The sequence below is a fragment of the Vitis vinifera genome, chromosome 14 (assembly GCF_030704535.1).
Source record: "Vitis vinifera cultivar Pinot Noir 40024 chromosome 14, ASM3070453v1".
In the NCBI taxonomy this organism is placed as follows: domain Eukaryota; kingdom Viridiplantae; phylum Streptophyta; class Magnoliopsida; order Vitales; family Vitaceae; genus Vitis; species Vitis vinifera.
Genome location: NC_081818.1, coordinates 27,142,789 through 27,164,593, shown reverse-complemented (window position 1 = coordinate 27,164,593; position 21,805 = coordinate 27,142,789). Strand labels below are relative to the sequence as shown.

Here is a 21,805-nt window from a genome sequence, read left to right as displayed (position 1 = left end):
GAGAGCTCCACTTCATTTATGACATAGAGAACACTTGCATTTATTTGTCTACCCACTTGTTCTTGCCTTAAAATCTCTCATTTCTTTCTTGGTGCATTAAATCTTCACTTACATATCTTTTAGTGCACATTTGTGATTCATCCTAACTTTGATTTGTATTTGAGCTATGATTGACCTAGGTTGAGGGATTCATTTTTGTAAAATTAAGTGTTAAAGTCTTCAAGTGAGTTGAATCTTGAAAAGATTGTGTAAGAGCCCATTGGAGGCGGAATCCCAGTGTAAAGGAGATTAGAAGCTTAGTTGAAACTTCAAGTTAGTGGAACCCTTACTTGGTTAGGAACTTGAGGAGAGTGAACGTAAGCAAAGAAGTACCGAATCACTATAAAATCTTAGTTTAATTTGTCTAACTCTATCTCTTTATATTTGTTTCTATTATGTTTGAATTTGTTGTGTTGAAAAAGATTTTAAAAAACCCAATTCACCCCTCTCTTGGGTGTTTTTCTCATTTAAAATTAACATTTATTTTCTCAACATGTTTACAAAAAAAATTAGTTTTTCATTTTTTAAATAAATGAGTATAAATATATTAAAAAAATTAAAGATAATCTTAGTAAAATATTTGATAAATATGATTATAATTTTAAATATAGATTCATTTGAATAAAATTCACAAAAAAATATATATATAAAATAAAATTTGTTGTATAATTTTGTTCTACAATCATCATAAGTGAGGTACCTATTAGATAAAGTGCATGAGATGAATATATGCTTAACCAATGTATGTGAGGAATGTCATTTATCATCGGTTAAGAGGAATAAACAAACAAGTTTTTCAGAATCACTTAAAATCTTTCACAAATGATAATCTTGTACATCCTTGTAGAGTTAGTATATTTGTCATATATACTTAATGTAAATACCTTGTATAGTGACGCAAATTTCATAGCCCTCCTACTCAATGTGTGCCCATAGGTAGGTTAACCATGTTTTCATTGGTTTGGTTAAAAAAATAGTGGAAGATGAAAAAACAAAATTTTCCCTCAAACACCATTAGTAGGATAAATATTTGAATTGTCATGTGTGACTTAAATAAAGTGCATAAGATGAGTGTTTTATTTTATTATTAAAATAACTAATGGAAAAAATAAAAATGGATAATCAATTAATGAAATTTAATTTTTTTTTATTTTCATATAAAAAATTAGTACTAAATAAGGTTTTCAATTTTTATTTTTAAAAAATAGTTTTTATTTTTTAATTAAATGTTTTTTCAAAAAGAAAATATAAAAAATAAAAATCATATTACCATATTTTTTTAGAAAGCATTTTTTAAAATAGTTTTTCAAGGCAATTTTTCTTTATTTATAATTTAAAATAGAAAATAATACTGATTTTCAATTATTTATAAAGAAAAATTTAAAACAATGAAAAGTTCAAATTGTTAAACTAGAATTATTATGGTTGTATGAACAGAGGTGCAATAAAGACTAAAAAAGTTTATGTAAAAGGTTAATGTGTATTTTATTCCATCATTATTTTATATTTTTAAAATCAATTATTATTTTATATCGTTAAAATCAATTAGAGGTGATATAATCGATTTGAGCCCCATCTCACCTCAAAGCACATCCGAAAGGATTGATTTCGATCTATTGGTATTTAGTATATAATATCGCCTCGAGAAGTCTGCGGAACGAGTTATTCTCGGCTCTGTTATGAAAGAAAGCTGTAGAAAAGAAAGACTAAGAAGATGAACATCTCTCTTCCCTGAACAGGTTACCCAACCTTTTTGCTTCCTCCCTAACAGGCCAGAGCGAATGCGGAGGAGAAAAGACTCTGGCATATTGCCAGCCGATACGACTTGACCGCCTTACCCGTCATTGAAACACAAGCTGATATAAGAAAATGACAGATTTCTGCCATTGTCCACTACAGGATCATTTGTTTCGAGTAATAAAGGTCTAGGATCAGTGGATCTAACCCCAAAAAATAAAGGGCCATAATGATGTAAATGTTTTATTGTCATCTACCAAATAGTATTCATATTGGATGGTAGTTTGAAGAGAACTCTACTCCCTGGTGTCCAACCTGGTTGTGATAGCCATTTTCTTATAAAGTCGGATGTCCCACAGATTCAATGAATGTAGTTCTTTCCTCTGCAGGGAGCATAATTGTCTTTGAAATTTTGGGGTTGTATGGCTCCTCCAAATGATGTTACTCCCGCAGAAAAGGAATTTCCCTAGGTGTCTTGACAACAAATCGTTTGCTTCCTTGTGTAACATAATATAATATTCCAGCCTTCAGCTCAGACAATGAACAAACTCCTCTCCTGAACTTGTGCTGAAGAGGACTATGTGGCTTCTTTTGAACCCAAAACCCTGAAAGTCCTCTAACATCTCTCTCCTCTTACACCCTAGCAATATGGTTAAACATTCTATAAATCCCAGTGCCAGAAAAACGTTGGACAATGGGGGGTTATTGAGTCCAATTGTGATGGAACGGAGTGCTACTGAACTGACAAAGCAAAGGACAGAAGGAAAGTTGGAGAAAACTATGGACTAAAAGTTTGGATGTGGTCATATGGATGTAATGTATGAACCATGAATTTCTCAGGGGTTGGTCTGAGTTCTGTCTTGACTTCTGTGGTATTTTTCTGTTCTTCTAGTTAAACCTCATTGTTAATATTCTATTTTTATGTTTGTTTTACTTGAACTTTTGTCAATGGACGGCACCCATCTCCATGCTTGTTTTTTATGCTTCCCAGGTTTATCTGAGGTACCCAAAAAAGAAGAAACGGAAGACTTCATTCAGTGACTCCTCGATCACCCTTTGAATGATCAGAATAAGGTAAAGCTTGAAGATAAAGTTTTGTACTCTTTTAATTTCTCAGTCCCTCTGGCCGGGTGGGCGCCGGCCGGTCTTTCTACCAGATCCCCCTAAAAACTGTACGTGCGGGTCTCCCCCCCGCCGCCCATGCGGCTCACGCCCTTCGAGGTGACCCAGCCCTGCATTCATTCACAAAGCGTGCAGGCGGCGCTGTCGTACCCTTGACTCTATTCATTGAATTTGCTTTATTACATTACATAAACGTTTCCCCCTAAAAACTGTACGTGCCGCCGCCGCCGCCGCCCCCCCCCCCCATGCGGCTCACGCCCTTGGAGGTGGCCCAGCCCTGCATTCATTCACAAAAGCGTGTAGGCGGCGTTGTCTGTCGTACCCTTGACTCTATCTATTCATTGAATTTGCTTTATTACATTACATAAACGTTTTTGCCAGAGGGCAAAATGAAGTAACACAGATCCTAATCTCATACAAATCTCAGAGAACATAACCCTGTTGACCAGTAGGTCATTGACATTTATTTATTTATGAATAACACAAACCATACGTTGCTAACTTAAGTCTTTAAGTTAAGTCTTCTATCTTCACCAGCATTCTTACCTCCCCGAGTAAACTTAAGTCTTCTTATCAAACGCGTCTCTTACTGACCCTAACCTTCAAGCCATGTCTCATGTGAAGTGCGACAGAGATACTTGGGGACACAGGATGACCTTCCACCAGTTGAACATGATAGTTACAAATAACGGCAATTGCAACTATCTTCATTTGGGTGAAAGTCATCTCCTTACCCAAACAGCTTCTCGGTCCTGCATTGAATGCTATGAATTTGTGAGATGGTACATGTACGATTCCTTCTCTCTCTGAAATCCACCTCTCAGGTTTGAATTCTAAGCAATCTGGCCCCTATATGTCTTCCATCCTCCCCATTGCATACAGAGAGAATAGCACTTTAGTGTCTGGATCAATTTTGTGGCCGCTTGGAAGGATGTCAGCTTTAACGGGAGCTTTGTGCTCAAAAGGTACTGGTGGGAACAACCGTAGTGTCTTACACAAAGCTGCATGGAGATAAACCAACTTACTTACTTCTTGTGCACTGAATGCCCACCAGATCTCGTCATCCTTCTCCCGCAAATTCGCTTTGATCTCTTCCCAAATCTTGTTTTCTACTAATGGGTGTGTCGCAATGAGCCAGAAAAACCAACTCAAAGCTGCACTTACGGTGTCTTGCCCTGCAACCAAGAGATTGTGTCACGACCCAAATTCCGGGCGACCCAAAATTTGACCCGTGACCCCAGGTCAAAGGTTTGAGCCTAAGGGTTCCTCCTATTCCATGTTGGCAGTCAACCAAAACACTCTGGATTTTTTTTTTTATATATACATCTCACTAGAATTCTCATAAATTACAATATCCCAAAACTACTCAAAACAACAAGATTAAATAAATATTCATTATAGTCCAAAATAAAAGTTCACAATTAACAACTTAATCAAATAAAGTTTCATAGCAAATCCATGAGTCATAATTGCTAAAACAAATCCCCAAAATCCAAAAAGGAACACAATAACAAATAAATGCCACGCTCCACTAGGCCGCTCCAGGAGCATCCTGAAATCCTCCCTGTCCCACCTGTGGATCCTCAGGAGAGATATCTGCATCTAAAAAGGTGTAACAAGGAAGGGGTGAGCATTTCCACATTGCTCAGTAGGGTGCCTAACACCCAAGGGGTTAAAGGGATTACTAAGTTCAAAGAATACGAAAAGAACACTTCAACACCACAGGAACAATTCAACAGTGTCAATCAAACCACATAGTTTAATATATATAATTTTATACCCAATTTCACAATATTCAACAATTACATGAATGCACATGAACGTGTGACACACAGTCATACAATGCACTATTGTTCTCGGGCTTTCACCGAAGGATACGCGTCCGCACCCAAATACACTCCCCATTCGGAGTCTTCCCGGGGTAAACTTTTGGGTCTTTCACCCTAGGGATCTCTCTCCCTTCTTAATTCGCCTCACACGGGCTTCCACTTCTCATCTCTATTTCATTTTTTTCCATTTCATACACTTTTCACAATCTTCATGATTTTATTTATTTATTTATTTTTTTCACATAACCATGATGCAATGAATGCCACAATTCCAATATTCCTCAATAATTCAACAATCTCAACATTCCCCAATAATCCAATCAAACAATTTCACACATTACAATTTCCGATAATATCCCAAATAAATATTAAAAAAAATTGCATATCAACAATCTTGAGATTTTACCACACTTACAAAATTTTTCAACCATTATAATAATTTCTAATATCCAAAATTAACTAACTATTTACCCTAAAATTTTCGAAAATATTCTAACCAATGCCTAAAAATTCACAAATCATTATATTTAAAATTTAACCCAAATTTTGGAATTTTCCAACCCATCTAATAATTTTTAACCTTTCAAAACAATTAATTATCAATCAAAATCAATTTCCCGAAATTCCAAAAATTCCAAACAAACTCCAAATATTCTAGAAAAATTCACACAACATCCATAATTCCTAATTAACTCATAGTGACAATATTTACAATTTTTTTTTCAAGGGAAAAACATAAAAATTTGAGTTTTAGGGTTAGGGTCCCCTACCTCAGATCTGAAAATTTGACCATTAAAAACAAAATCAGCCACCGCAGGCTTGTTCGTCTAGTCGAATAGAGTATTTTCTCCGAATTTGGGCCGAAACGGAGATCGTTTGGCCGTCCAAACGTCCGATCAAAATTCCGGCAAGTGCCCTAATTTGCACAGTGCCCTTTTCTGTTTCTCTCTCCCGCGTGCGTGCTACTGCCAGTTCTCTCCCTTTTCCCTTTTTTTTTTTTTTTTTCTTTTTACTAACAGCCCAGCCCACTTCACATGGCTTTTTAAAAAAAAAAACCCACCATTCCACTTGCTCCAAGCCCAACTCAAAAACTAAGCCCAATCCATTATTATTGTTATTATTTCTTTTCTTTTATTTTCTTTTCTTTTCTTTATTCTAATTGTTTTATTTAATTTCCAATTCATTTTTCATTCATTTTTTTTTTTCATTTTAACACACAATTTTATTTATTAACACCAAATAAAAACTAATTTTCTCAATATTATTATTCATCAATTTAATTTAATTAATTAATTAATTTTTTTTTAATTAATTCTAATTAATCTTAATTTATTTATTTTTCATTTTTCGTTTTTCGTAAATTTCCAATTTCTAAAATCTTAAAAATTTTCTATCCTAAGGCTGACATGGCATAAAATTTCAACTCGTTTAATTGACCGACGCAATAAAACGAAATTAACCAATCCGAAATTGACACGTGTTCTCCAAACGCTTTTCTTTTTGACTTTTCAACCATCACATAAATTAAGACTTTTCAAACTAAAATTGCTAACGTGGCATAAAATACCCGGTCATTACATCCTACCCCCCTAAAAGAAATTTCGTCCCGAAATTTAAACTAGCTTACCTTAAAATTCGTAGAAGAGTTGCGGATAGTGTCGTCTCATTTCTTCTTCAGGTTCCCAAGTGGCTTCTTCTATCCCATGGTGTTGCCACCACACTTTGACTGCAGGAATCACCTTGTTCCTGAACCTATGCTCTCCAACTTCCAGAATTCGTAAAGGTTCCTCCACATAAGATGTATCTTCACTAATCTGAACATCTTGCATGTCCACTACCCAAGTTGGATCTGGAGTACACTTCCTTAGCATTGACACATGGAAAACATCATGCACAAGGGACAACTGTTGAGGTAAAATTAACTTGTATGCCACTGGGCCAACTCTCTTATCAATCTGAAATGGTCCCACAAACCTAGGGGCTAACTTCCCCTTCTTCCCAAATCGAAATATGCCTCTTCGAGAGGACACTTTTACAAACACCCAATCCCCTTCCTCAAACTCCAAGGGCCTTCTCCTTTTATCTGCATAACTTTTCTGTCTATCTTGGGCAGTCTTAAGTTTTTCCTTGATGAGTTGTATCTTCTCTGTAGTCTCTTGGACAATCTCAGGTCCCAATAAACGACTCTCACCCATCTCTATCCAACACAAGGGCGATCTACAAGGTCTCCCATAAAGTGCTTCATAAGGTGCCATGCCAATACTAGATTGGTAACTGTTGTTATAAGCAAACTCTGCCAAAGGTAAGTAATCTGCCCAATTTCCTCCAAAATCCAAAACACAAGCCCTTAACATGTCTTCTAAGATCTGGATCACTCTCTCTGATTGACCATCTGTCTGAGGGTGAAAAGCGGTGCTAAAATTCAGTTGGGTGCCCAAAGCCCTTTGTAAACTCTGCCAAAACTGAGAAGTAAACTTAGGGTCCCTGTCAGACACTATAGATACAGGTATCCCATGCAATCTCACAATCTCCTGTATATACAACTCAGCCAAAGAGTTCATGGAATCAGTAGTTTTCATGGCTAGAAAATGAGCTGACTTAGTAAGACGGTCCACAATCACCCAAACTCCATTTTTCTTGCTTCTAGTTCTTGGCAACCCTATCACAAAGTCCATAGTAATATTATCCCACTTCCACTCAGGTATAGGTAAAGGTTGCAACAACCCTGCAGGCCTCTGGTGTTCAGCCTTCACTTGCTGACAAATCTGACAGTTAGCTACAAACTGAGCAATATCTCTCTTCATCCCACTCCACCAAAACTGTCTCTTTAAGTCCTGATACATCTTGGTATTCCCAGGGTGGATGGTATACTTCGCCCTATGAGCATCTGCTAGAAGTTCATTTCTCAACTCCACATCTTTTGGCACACACAATCTCCCTTTGAACCTCACACTCCCATCTTCATACATAGACCAATTTTCATCTATCTCACCTGCTACCAACTGGGCTTTAACCTTTTCTAAAAACTCATCATGAACTTGGGCCTTCACTATTCTTTGGATAACCATTGGTCTAGCTGATATGCTGTACAAGCATGGACCACGTCCTTCCTGACTAAGACATAGCTCAAAGTCCTCAATAACTGCATGCATCTCAAACTCTCTCAACCCCAAGCTAGACAACTGGCCATAGCTCTTTCTACTCAAAGCATCTGCTACAACATTCGCCTTCCCAGGATGGTAATGAAGGGCAAAATCATAATCTTCCAATGTCTCCATCCATCTCCTCTCCCGCGTGCGTGCTACTGCCAGTTCTCTCCCTTTTCCCTTTTTTTTTTTTTTTTTTCTTTTTACTAACAGCCTAGCCCACTTCACATGGCTTTTTAAAAAAAAAAACCCACCATTCCACTTGCTCCAAGCCCAACTCAAAAACTAAGCCCAATCCATTATTATTGTTATTATTTCTTTTCTTTTATTTTCTTTTCTTTTCTTTATTCTAATTGTTTTATTTAATTTCCAATTCATTTTTCATTCATTTTTTTTTTCATTTTAACACACAATTTTATTTATTAACACCAAATAAAAACTAATTTTCTCAATATTATTATTCATCAATTTAATTTAATTAATTAATTAATTTTTTCTTAATTAATTCTAATTAATCTTAATTTATTTATTTTTCATTTTTTCGTTTTTCGTAAATTTCCAATTTCTAAAATCTTAAGAATTTTCTATCCTAAGGCTGACATGGCATAAAATTTCAACTCGTTTAATTGACCGACGCAATAAAACGAAATTAACCAATCCGAAATTGACACGTGTTCTCCAAACGCTTTTCTTTTTGACTTTTCAACCATCACATAAATTAAGACTTTTCAAACTAAAATTGCTAACGTGGCATAAAATACCCGGTCATTACAGATTGATTGCTGTGTCTCTTAGAAACTTGTCAGAAATTTCAAGCCCACCAGTCAGTTCGCCATCCTTTTCCATATAAGCTGTTAAAAAATCGAAGCTCCCTTCCTCGTCTTCCTTTATTCGGGTTCTTTTTCCCCTTAGTGTTTCTTGCTTCAAGGAGATACAATGGAATACAAAATCTTCAAGAACCTTAACCGCCCTGCTCGCCTTCTTCTCTTTTCCTATTTGAAGCCATTTCTGCAACTTCCAACAGCTTTCTGGTAAGACGTGCCTGTAAAGTACGGCCTCCTCTATCTCATTAAACGCTTTTGCATAAGATTCTTCACGAAGTTCAATTGAAAGGATACCAGGATCGAGTCCTAGAACCAGTATGCAGGTATTATCAAAGGTGAACCGGCTAAACAAATCCTGCATATCCACCTCTAATCCCAGCATGGAGACATGCTCGAGGATTGGAATTAGCCCCTTTTCCACCTTTTTCCGGGTGGTTTTCTCTAAGAGCTGCTGGAACCGGCCATTTTTTAGCACTGAATGAATCAATCTCCTTTGGGTTGCCCATGAATCCGATTCGGAAGCGAAAATGCCATCTCCCAGAATATCACCAAAGATCTTCTTGAAGTTGGACCCCTTCTGGAAATTACAGAAGTTTGTGCTCAACATGTAGTGGACATTGGCAGGATCACTGGTGATGACAAAGTTGGTGCTGGAAAACCAAGGGCCTTTGAACTCAAATGTGGGACATAGTTTCAGCCGCTGGGTGACGTAGTGTTGTATGCGATGCACGTTGCAAAAAAGCCCTGGCAACATCCCAAGAAGAGGCCATTTCATAATTGGTAAGTTCCTACTCTGACGCCAGTGCCAAAGCAGGAGGAAGCACAGAAATGCTAGAAATGACTCTAGGTACCCAATTGTCATGACGGAAGCTGTAATTGTGAGTTCACCCCACCAAGGCCTCGCTCCTCTTATACATCCATGCCTCTTCCGCCACCTTTTCAACATGATGGAAACAGCCCTAGACGTCGGTGGAACTCAAGTGGATCTCGTATTGAGCACGTAGTGCATGATGGGACTCATTGCTACTTAGCACTCCTAAAGTCAAGGTTTGTCTTTAATGCACTACCAAGAGGCGTGAACGACAGTCTCATAGGCAGTAAAGTCCCAATCCTGCTGACTCGACACCTCGGACTTTTTAACAAATCTGTCTCAACTGTTTTAAAGCACCCCAGGAAAGATGCAACTCAACCTGACACACCATGACCGGAGAAGTGAAACCCGTCTAGTACTACCATCACCTGATCACCGGTAAGGCCATGCTAACAAGACCACGCCTCCCATTTGGCATTTAGCCAAAAAAAAGCTTGCGAACCTCCCGCGGTCATTCAAAAGTTTACATGTAACAATCATATATATATATATAAAAGGCAGACACACCAACTATAAAGACCCAGAAAAAATATACCCAGGAATCATTAAAAAGATTGTTTCCACTTATATTGAATGTTATATGGTATTTGATAAATCAACTTAATTAATGATTTAAAATGACTTAATAATTTAATTTAAATTATTAAGTATATTAAACATGTTTGATAAAATAATTTAAAATAACAACTTAAAATTTAAAAATAAATTTATGTTTAATTTACTCATATTTTATAAAAGTATATTTAACAACCATGACTCTACATTTGTGGCTAATGTTTTATTTAAAATATTTTATGGTTATCTTATATATATACAATACTTTAAGAATATATATTTAATGAACAAATTTATAGCTTAGAATTAATTAAAATTAATGATGACAAATACTAATTATAACTAATAAGGATAAACATATCAAATTGATAACTTAAAATAAATTTGAAGTTAATTTTACCAAATAACCTTAATACTTAAAGTAAAAACATAAATAACAAGTTTTAGATCAACAACTTAAAAATAATTTAATTTAAAATCAATTTAAATAGTTAAGTAATAACTATCAAGTTTTATCAAATACGATCTTAGTGTTCAACTTGTGATATATAAGCTCTTGGGCCTCAATGTTTTGTATCCTAGGTCCATGTCTCTTAATTGCATCACTCCATGTGCCATTGTGCTATAATATTTAGATGTTAGATGTCCATCTCTAAATACATCTTTGAGTCACCCGGATGCCCATAGAACACAAATGTCCGAATGTGTTGGAGACTCAAGTGTGTTTGTTTTTTCACTTAATTCTAAATAGAACCTTAATGCTTAATAGTGTTAAATATTAAATTGTTTGTTTTTTTAGTATTTTATTTTTATTAAGTATTAAAAAAGTAAAAAAAAATCAATATATTATTTTTTCTATTTAAAAAAAACTATATATTTTGATTTTTTTCTATTTAATAAAAATTTTATAATAAGTCATAAAAAAATAGAAAAACAAACAACCTAAATTTTGAAAATAAATTACTTTCAGCAAAAAATCAAAAAAATAAACACCACCTCACTTTTCTACTTTATTCCTAGTAAATGTGACACACAGAATAAAAGTTCTCTCTATGATACTTATGACTAATACTTGTGATTAGAGAAAATTTCTTATACCTTCTCAAAGGTAGCACTCATATATAACACAAGGTCTAATCTAAATAAGTCTAGTCAAGTAGAGAATAGGATTCGAGGAGTCTAGATTGGACTTGGTGCATCTTGATAATGGAGCAAGTCTCCCCACATTCTAGCATTTTAGAACTGATTTTGGGTTCTTGGTTTGGTGGCTAAAATTGAAAGCCCGTTAAAATTAAATAAGATTAACATGTATAAAGTTTTTTTTTTTTTGTTAGAATGAAAGAGAGATGGGAAAGAGGACTTTTGTGTCTTCATGACGCATCATCTCCATAAGTTTTCATATCATCCTTGATCATTTATAAATATAAAAATAAAAAAAAACTCCATGTTATATGATAAATTGCTTGATATCCATATTTGTTTAAAAAAAAATTGAGATTTTTCTACTAATTACCAATTCATTGAAGATTCATTTTTATTTGTCTTCTCTCTGGTTGGACCCATTGAGAAAAAAATATCGCCAATTTTTTTACCAATATATATGAATTTACAATCCCTAGGGGTTTAATCCATTGATCCAAAGAAGTAGTTGAGGACTTGTCCCATTAATAAAGATATGTACAAAATTAAACTTGGCCGCATGAAAAAATGGTTGTAAGCTCACTTCATTCTTTTAAGGAAGTAGTTAGGGCTTACATAAAGTTCATGGAGGCAGTGATTAAACTTTAACGGTAATTTATCGTGAATTTGGTCAATTTTTTGGGATTTTCGGCAATTTATGGCCAATATCTTGTGATATTTTGGGGCAATCAATATGGGTCAATACAGTTATCGTATCTTGTGATATTTTGGGGCAGTCAACACGAGTTAATGCGGGGCCCAAACCCCAGCCAAAAGGTTTGCCCTGCATTAAGCCAACCATTGGGGCAAGTTTGCTCCTTCGTATATAAACTGCGCCAAATATATATAAACTAAAATGCATCATATAAACATAATTTAAAAAAAAATGTTTTAAAGAACAAATTAATTATAATTATTTTATAATTAAATTAAAAAATTTCATCTATTTCAATATCAAAAATATAAAATTATCATGATAATTTTCTTCATAGTGTTTTTAATATCATTAATATATTAATTAAGTATTAAAAATTATACATATATCATTATTTATTTTATATCATTTAATACAACTGAATTAAATGAATTATAATTTTAACATTAAACATATTTTTGAATTAGACATATTATAATCAAATATCATAATATTATTATCGAATAATATTTTATATAATTTAATAATAAATGTATACCTGTGAAATTTATATTTTTTTTATTAGCACATACAATATTATTATCAAATATGATAAATTATATTATACATATATCAATTTCTTGAATAAAACAATTTTAAAATATCCATTATACTTCTAATTTTATTTTTAAGAGTTTTTTTCTTATATTTCTATAATTTTTTGATCAATTTTAGGTTCACCGATATTTTGTGTCAAAATATCCTTCAATATATCTCTGCTATATTCATAAAATAGAAGTACCAATATATCTGTAATTATCGATATTTACATCATTGGATGAAGGTAGGTACTTAGGGTATTCTGAAAAAATAGTTAGGGTTCACCCATTGTTTCAAGAAGGAAGTAGGTAATAAATAAATATTGTAAGTAATTGTTTCAAAATATGGTTGGAAACTCATTTCATTTTTTCAAGAAAGCAGTTAGAGCATATCCAAAGTATAGGGAGGTCTTAAATTTTTATTTTTATTTTATTTATTTTTTAAAAATGGTAAAGGAGGCCACATTCCATTACTAAACATGCCTCATTGTTTTTTTTTTTAAATAAAATAAAATAAAAATGGTTGGGGTGTTTTAAAGGATGCCACACCCCTTTTCTACTCATTTATTAGGGCTCACTTTTATTGTGAAGTTTGAACCCATATCGTCCAAGAAAACTTGTGAGATGAAGCCCTAACTCATCTGTGATTGTTTAAAGATTTGAAGAGATTTCTTAAAGACATTAAGAGGAGAAAAATCCCTCTAGGGAAATTTATGTATTTGAGACCTATGTAAATAAGACTCCATGAATTCTATACACATGTAATGGGTTTTTGTAACTAGGCTTTAGTATTTTATTTTGATTTTGTAATTTCAAAAATGTCATATCATTTTTTCAAGTTTAGGGTTATGAACTTTTGGATTTCAACTAGGGTTTTGAAGTTAGGATGCAAATACCTTCGTTAGGAATTCGACCTCAACCTTACTTATTATCCACTTCGAGAAAATCCTAACATCCACCTTCTTTTCTCCACCATCTAAGTGTTTTGAGGACGAGTCATTGAGTAGAAGACTTTGTATTTATGAGATCTTCTATGGATTATTTTTTATAGATTTAACATTTTCTACATTGACAAGAATTGATTGGGCAACATCCAAAGTTTACATTATCAATTCTAAACTATTAAGAATCTATTTGATAGTGATTTTTTGAAGTGTTTCTAACATTTTTAGCACTTGAAAATTTGTATATTTTAAGTATTAAAAAAATTAAAAACGCTTCCTAGAATCACTGTCAAACGCATTCTAAATCTAGATCCTATAAAGTTTTTATTATTTGTTTGCCTCCCTAGGATCTAGAAAACCTTAGGAAGATTTCATACAACTTACACGATTTAGGGCCAAGGAACAAAGTAATCCAAGTTATCCCTATAACTAAATCATAGATTATAATACTTTCTCTCAATAGATTTGATACTAGATTGTGAAACCTTCCTAGTCCTTTCTTTCTTTTTTTTGTTTATTTATTTTACTAAACATTTTAGAAAATCTCTTGCTATCATATTTTTATCCTCGTTCATTTTAATTAGAGTTTTATTAGCATAAGCCAATAATTAATCTTTTTAATCTAAAAATAATAAACATAAATGTTAATCCCAAAGGACAACAACCTTGAAGACTATAAAATCATGATAATTTTATCTCTGAATTTTCTTTAACAATGCAATCGCATATTTAAACTTCAAAATTTTAATTGTGATAGAGATTTACGCTCAGTAACGTCGTACACTCTCTCCACTTATGAAAGACCATGGATTGAAAATTTTGTAACCTACACTTATTTCTCGGTATTTTCTTATCTTTTTTTTTTTTTTTTTGAGATAAGAATAAAATTGAAATAAAATGTATAAATTAGAATATATATAATGAAAAGAATACAAAAATTGAAGGAAAGCGTTAGATATGGGGGGAACCCAAGTAGAACCAAGAAACCACCAACTGTTAGATTTAAAGACATTCAATTAAGGTGAAATAAAGGAGAAAAGAAGAAAAAGAAAACATGCAAAGAGCATATGATTAGACACTCAAAATAAGGGAGATATTTGATGAAAAGTCAAACTAAGAAAAATTAGATGTATTTAATCAAAACCTGAGGGAACGTGAATGAAACTAATCATATATGTTTAGTCAAAACCTATGGGAATGTGAATAAGATCAACCCAATGTAGTTACCAATAATCCCCACAAGAACAAACTCCATCCTCAAAACGATGAAACCGGTGCATGTCCCTCACAAGGATGACCCGATTAACAATTTTTGAGATGAGCTTGATGGCATTATGACAATCTCCACAAATCCTTAGATTCTTTGTGATGCGAAGAGTAGTCCCCGGACTAGTGTTGATGAGCCCAAATGCAATTGCCAGCCTCTCACTGTGGTAGGAAAGAGCTGCCTCTTTTGCTTCTTCCTCAATATCATGGAGAACAAAATCCGTTAAGGGGACATACCCCAAGTGTTTCATTGGTGCAGCCAACTCTTCAAGCTTAGCATACAACTTCTCCCATTGAGGATGTGATCTGTCTCCTACCCCAAACTTATGAACTTGGTTATCATATTCGACCAAACTAAATCCCTGAATTTTATTTGCTCCCCTTCTAGCCATCATCTTTCTTACCTTCTCGACCTCGTTCCATCTAGATTTTGCAGCATAGATGTTAGAGAGTAAAACATGATAGCCAGCATGTACTGGGTCTAGGTGAAAAAGATGGTCTGCAATTTTCTCGGCTAAATCTAGATTATTGTGAATTCTGCATGCACCAAGCAAAGAACCCCATATGCTTGCATCAGGTTCCACGGGCATATTCTCTATGAGGTCCACTGCTTCAGAAAGCTGTCCTGCACGACCAAGAAGATCCACCATACATGCATAATTACTGAGTTTTCGGGCGATTACAAACTCCTCTGTCATCAATTGAAAATACATCTTGCCTTCTTCTAGCAACCCTGAATGGCTGCAAGCTGACAGAACACAAGTGAATGTTACATGACTAGGCCTTACTCCTGCTTTTACCATTTGATCAAAAAGATCAATTGCCTTCCTTCCATGACCATGAATTCCATAGCTTGCAATCATGGCACTCCAGCAAACTAAATCTTTTCCTGCTGTTTCATCAAACAAACAACGGGCCAAATCCAAACTGCCACACTTAGAATACATGTCCATTATAGCGGTCGCAACCAAGATATCAAACTCAAACCCTGTTTGTATCACATAACTATGGAACCATTCACCTTTCCTCAAAGCTCCCAGATTACCACAAGCAAGAAGAACACTCAAAATACTAACCCGATTCGGTATCACCCCAGAACTACGCATAAGATCAAAGAACCCCAATGTCTCACTATTATAACCATTGTGGGCATACCCAGAAATCATCGAAGTCCAAGAAACCAAATCTCTCACGGCCATTTTGTCAAACACCAACCGGGCAGCTTCAATATCCCCACATTTCGCATACATATCAACCAAAGCCGCATCAACAAATAGATCGTTGCTGCATCCACAACACACCAAATGCTGGTGAATTACTTTACCCCTCTGCAAATCAGACAATCCTGCACAAGATTTGAGCGCAAAAGGAAAAGCAAACTTGTCGGGTTTTAGGCCCTTTTCCATCATCTTGGAATACAGTTCCAGAGAACTGAGGAACCGACCATCAGTGGCAAATCCCCTTATCATAACATTCCAAAGAAAACTACATGGGTTGGGTATATCTTCAAATACGATGCTCGCAGCATCAATTCTATTGAATGAAACATACATAATGGCAAATTTAGTTAATATACGTGAGTCGTATTGGAGCCCATAAGCAAAAATCTTTGCATGGGTTTTCTTGAGACAACTGAAGCTGGTGCATTCTTGCAAGACACAACAAATAATATGGGCAATCTGATTAATGGGCAAGTTCGGCGAAGCAGAGATGGAGGTGCAAAGGTGGTTAGAGTTTGAAAAACGGTTACAAAGTGTGGCGGCAAGGTTGATGGGAGTAAGTTGATTGAAAAGGGTTCTCATCCAAATATATATAAATTAGAACGCCAAAAGAATTGAAAAAAATGGAGGGATGGTACCATGAGATGGTATCTGTACCAGGGGCACTGCCTATGGTTTTATATTTACTTTCGGTAGCTTTGATGCGTTGCCTGCAAAACAAGGACAATAACTTCTGAGATATGAGAAAGGTAGTGTCACTCAGTGAGTGATTTGGTTGCTGGGAAAATAATTTGCTAGTGAAGGAAGGGACAAGTAGACATTGTTGCAATAAAGCGAAATGAAGGGAAAAGTTTCTATGACCAAAATTTAAACAGTCATTTATACAGATGGATACCAAATTCAATCTATGCCCAAAAATTATTTCTGGTTTCTTTCAAAAAATGACTGATATACAAGGTAATACATAAGCAGCTTTCCTCCAAGTAAATATAGCAATTTAGGAGATACATTTAAGGAAAATTTGTCTGGCGAAATTGTGAGCTGCAATATCTGCCAATCTAGCTATCTTGAAGAGCTGAATTCCATTAAAATCTTCTGTCCAGACATAGGCATACTTGATTTGGTGACATCTGATGTTGAAGATTTGGGGTTTTTGCAACCTCAGGAACCAAAAAACAGAGCATGAGCATCAGCCTATTTAGGAAGTGTGTGAGGATTTTGGACTGGGCTCAATACAATCTCTCGCTTTCATCTCTAAACAATCACCATGGCTGATAAACACATAATAATCTCCTCAGGAAAGCATTTTTCTTCGAGAAGGGGACTGTTTGTAGTCTTCCGAAACTTTCCAAAAGGATAGCTTCTCTAAATAGCAATCATTGCTAGAGTTGGAACATTGGATTTACTCATGTCTGGAGAATTGAACATAAGCCAAGTCAATTTTGAACTAAAACTAAAGGGGTTAAGCAAAATGACAGCACAGTAAGAAAGCAATCACATGACTTTACCTGCTGCTTGAAATGGATAAGTAGGGAAAATCTCCCAGAAATGGCCAAGCCATCTGAAATGGGCTCGCATATAAAAAGCTTTGACTTTCCAGGGAATATGGGTTGCCAAAGTACAGCTTGTAATTGCTAAAGGTGGTTGAACTTGAGGCCTCTGCGTAGCATGATCTGGAAAGAAACATGGCGATTATATCTTTAACCTACTTGATAAATAATCTTCTCCTCTTATCTTGATATCAAACTCTTTCTCCTGATCAACTGTGTTGCAGACAATTTTAATTCTCGTGAAACAAAAATCCATCTCACATTGTAGTCTCATTGCTTTCAACAAAGATCACTTCTTTACAGCAAAAGTTGATTGGTTACCACCATCCGGTAGATGGTCTTACTGGTTTTCCTGCTTTTAAACATCTTCCAAATCCAGAGAAACATATGACGTTGATATTAATGAGGCCTGAGTTCATAAAATGTCAAATCCATAAGATATTCTTTCAATAAATATCCAGAAAAAGCCAATCTGAGACATGATGATATATCCAGCAGCACACTCTTGTTATCAGGATTTTAATTGGATCATCCGCAATGGATTTAATAAGTCCATTTATCAACACTTCAAAATTGTAAAACTGCCCCCGTATCATGAAGCAGAAAATCCAAATCAGGGATATAAACCTCCTTACCCATTTGTGCCTCCAATTTTCTTAGCAGTTCATATATCTTCTGAGAGTCTGGATGAAATCTATCACTAGCTAGGAAACTATGGACCCCACCCCTAACCTCAACCATACTCTGCCCAAACATCTTCTTCAACCCCCTCTCCTTTATACGTGTTCTGAGTTCAGCTACATTATCCCATTTACCATCCACTGCATAGATATTTGATAACAGGATGTAATACCCTGCATGACTTGGATCTAACCAGAATAGATTCTTTGCTGCAGCTTCTCCCATCTCAATATTGTGATGAATCCTACAAGCACCAAGCAAAGCTCCCCAAACATGGGGACCAGCTGGAATTGGCATACGGTTGATAATGTCCATGGCCTTACCTAACTGTCCAATGCGGCCAAGGAGATCAACCATTATCCCAAAGTGCTCCGAATCAGGCCTCAGTTGGTAATCATGCACCATTCTGTCAAATATCTTGAGCCCTTCTTCAACCAAACCTGCATGGCTACAAGCAGACAAAATTGAGAGAAATGTGACATTATTAGGCCTAACAGTTGAATTCTTAACCATCTGGTCAAATATTTCTAGAGCTTCTCCGCCTCGGCCATGAATCCCATAAGCGGCAATCATCGAACTCCAGATGACAACATCTCTTACGATCATTCCTTTGAACAACTTGACTGCATCACCCAAGCTACCACATTTTGAATACAATTCAATTAGTGAAGCCCCAACAAAAACATTGCTATTGAAGCCACTTCTAACCACATAACCATGAAGGCAAAGAGCTTGCTGAAAAATCCCTAATTCTGAAGAAGCTGCTAGAATCTTCACCACAGCAACAGCATCAGGTTGAATGCCATCTGACAGCATATTGCGGAACACCCCCATTGACTTGTACGCCATTCCATTTTGTGCATACCCGCTTAACAAAGCAACCCAAGAAACTACATCTTTCTTAGGCAGTCTTTGAAAGAGATCAACTGCTTCATCAGGGCAGGAGCACTTCATGTACATATCAATTAGAGCTGTAGAAACTGAAAAATCAAGCTCAAAACCTTTCCAAACAGCAATTTTATGTATCTTCTTACCCTCCTCTAGATTACGACTAACTGCACATGCTTGCAATGCACTAACCACAGTAACTGAATTAGGTTCAAATCTCTTCTCAATCATCTCATGGAAAAGATTTAATGCTTCATTGGCTGCCTCATTATTAGCATAGCAAGCAATCATAGTACTCCATGAAATCACATCCTTTTCTGGCATCTTGGAAAACAAATTAGCTGCAATTTTCTCACAACCAGTCTTCGCATATAAATTCAACAATGAGTTAACCAGAGGTAAGTCACCATCAAACTCCCGCCTTATCACAAGACCATGAACACAGCTTCCAGCCTTAACATTCAACAACTGAGCACAAGCAGAAACTACGCTAACCAATGTCACAGGGTCCAGAACAACGCAGTCCATCATCACCATTTGTGAGAAGAGTGCTAATGCTTCTTCAGGATCATTATTCTGCTGATACCCAGTAACCATGGAAGTCCATAGTACCGTGTCCGGCCGTTGAAACTCCTCAAACACTTTTAAAGCCTCACCCATTTGCCCACATTTGGAATACAATTCAACCAAAGCAGAACCCACAAACATGTCAGAACCAATCTCATCATTCTTCTTAGCAAACCCATGTATCACTTTGCCCAACTCAAGCATCCGTAAACCCGCACACGCCTTTAAAGCTATGGGTATGGTAAAATTATCAGGTGCTTCCCCAGCCGTACATATCATGAGATGAAAAAGACGTAGAGTCTCTTCCCATTGTTTTTCTCTGCAATAGCTCCTGAGTGTAGAGTTCCATAGATGGACGTTTGGGTGAGGCGTTTCGTCGAACACCTTGCGTGCAGCTTGAAGGGAAGCGCACTTGGCATAAAGGGAATTGAGTTTGGTGGCGAAGAAAGTGTCATGGAGAATGCCAGTCTTGAATACTTGAGAATGCAATTGGGAAACTGATCTGCCATTGTTACATGCTTGGAATAGATCAACAAGTACTTGTCTGCTTCTCATACAGGAAAAAAAACCAACCACCTCACCAGCCTCTCAATAAAATTATGCCGTCCGCCCCATTCAAATTTCCCACTTCTAAAAGATTTGTTTGGCAAAGCTTTTACAAAATGTTTTTTTTTTAAAATAAAATTTAAAAAAAACAAAATACAAAATTTTTATAGAACCTATCCAATATTCCACCTTTGCTGGATGCACACTAACATGAGAGACATAAGATAACGAAGTGACTGGTGATGGAAACTACCAAGCTAAAGTAGGTAAGATAGTAGGAATTTTCCATGGAACATTGAAATGCGTAGAGATCTAAAAGAACATCAACAACAGTTGCATCCATATTCACCGTGCAACCAAACTATCCTAATGTATTTTTCATAATCAAAATTTTTGTTTCACATTAAACAAATTTAATAAAATTGAGTTTTTCACAATTTATATTTAATATTTTATTAAATAAGTTTTTAGGTTTTCTTTATATTTATTGGAGTTGGGTTTGGTGTCCAAGTGAGATTGACTCGACACCAATCCAACAAAAAGATATACGAGGAACAGTTTTTGGGAATTGAACTTGTCCCCATATAATATAAAATAATAAAAAAAAAATAGATCTCTCGCCCCCTTTTTAGAAAAAAAAAGTTGAAAGAATACGATTCTACAAGAAAGCTTTCTCCTTTAAATTTTATTTTATTTTATTTTTTTCTTCGTGAAAACAGAGTGATTCTAAAATTTGTAATTCAATTCACCGACTTAGGGAAAAGAATTCATATAAAACAATGAATGTAGATTTAGGACATTTTAAAAGGCAATTGGACGCCTTTTTTTAGAATATTTTTAATAATTTAAAAAATCAGACAAAAACAAATGAAGTGACCACCCTAGATAATGAGTTAAACAAATTTTATAAGGTAGTCAACTATTTCATTTGAATTTGGGGATACACTATGTTTACTACAAAAGTAGTGGGACCACCCATGCCCCCCTCCCTATTTTTAATTTGTAAATTTGTAATCCCCCTACAAAATTCCAAACCATCCTCACCCACTTTTCAAATTTCATTATCCATAATCCAAAATCCATATATAAAAAAAGGCCCATGAGGCCCAAAACCAAAGGCAAGACAAAAGCATCACGATTCTTCCTTTTTTTCCTTCATTTTCACTCGACCCCCACGTCTCATAACAGCGACCTCTGCCTAAAATTTTTTTACACGTCACCACTCCCTATTCCCCTTCCGTATGCCAGCTCATACACCTCACTTCTGTGATCACCATACGTGGCGCAATCACACGCACATCAGGGTAAGACAACGTATCCGACGGTTAAAAAGCGTTGGGTTCGTGTGGTGGCGCAAGTGACTGGACTCGGTCACATCAGGAATATTTTTTAAAGAATTGGGGGAACGAGAACCGTTGATTAAAAGTGGAGATTAAAAATAGGTTGTTCTCTGGTGACATGCCCCTTATGCCTTATGTCCTCCACTCACTGGGCCTGGGTCCGCTACACTCACTCCCACGGTATATATTTTGCCACGTCATCACTTCATACCAAAATAAAATGATTCCTCATTTGAAATTAAGAGTGGTGCTCATTTTTTTCTTTAAC

At 35.5% G+C, this 21,805-nt stretch overlaps 4 protein-coding genes across 6 annotated transcripts; all 4 read right to left on the bottom strand.

Moving 5' to 3' along the window:
- Positions 1-3,235: 3,235 nt before the first annotated feature.
- On the bottom strand, positions 3,236-8,031 carry LOC100256128 (transposon Tf2-1 polyprotein). Of its 3 annotated transcripts, none has more exons than XR_009467655.1 (2): positions 5,498-6,047; positions 3,236-4,500 (listed from the first exon to the last, which is right to left on the bottom strand). XR_009467655.1 is itself a non-coding variant. In XM_059742672.1 (2 exons), exon 1 carries the CDS (start codon positions 8,003-8,005, stop codon positions 6,356-6,358), a length of 1,650 nt encoding a protein of 549 aa, XP_059598655.1. In that variant the 5' UTR covers positions 8,006-8,031; the 3' UTR covers positions 4,262-4,500; position 6,355. The 3 variants fall into 3 exon arrangements, 1 of the variants encoding a protein (XP_059598655.1); XR_009467656.1 differs by having other exon boundaries at positions 3,236-4,073; XM_059742672.1 differs by lacking the exon at positions 5,498-6,047 and adding an exon at positions 6,355-8,031 and having other exon boundaries at positions 4,262-4,500.
- Positions 8,032-8,641: 610 nt separating this feature from the next.
- On the bottom strand, positions 8,642-9,472 carry LOC132252589 (alkane hydroxylase MAH1-like). Its single transcript, XM_059742739.1, has one exon. It carries the CDS (start codon positions 9,470-9,472, stop codon positions 8,642-8,644), a length of 831 nt encoding a protein of 276 aa, XP_059598722.1.
- Positions 9,473-14,595: 5,123 nt separating this feature from the next.
- LOC100266421 (pentatricopeptide repeat-containing protein At4g21065) lies at positions 14,596-16,682 on the bottom strand. The gene has a single exon (XM_010662711.2). The coding sequence runs from the start codon at positions 16,545-16,547 to the stop codon at positions 14,703-14,705; it is 1,845 nt and encodes a 614-aa protein (XP_010661013.2). The 5' UTR covers positions 16,548-16,682; the 3' UTR covers positions 14,596-14,702.
- A 104-nt stretch (positions 16,683-16,786) lies between these two features.
- On the bottom strand, positions 16,787-20,604 carry LOC104877337 (putative pentatricopeptide repeat-containing protein At3g01580). The gene is made up of 2 exons (XM_010662551.3): positions 17,474-20,604; positions 16,787-17,377 (listed from the first exon to the last, which is right to left on the bottom strand). Exon 1 carries the CDS (start codon positions 20,204-20,206, stop codon positions 18,083-18,085), a length of 2,124 nt encoding a protein of 707 aa, XP_010660853.1. The 5' UTR covers positions 20,207-20,604; the 3' UTR covers positions 16,787-17,377; positions 17,474-18,082.
- Between the last annotated feature and the right edge of the window lie 1,201 nt (positions 20,605-21,805).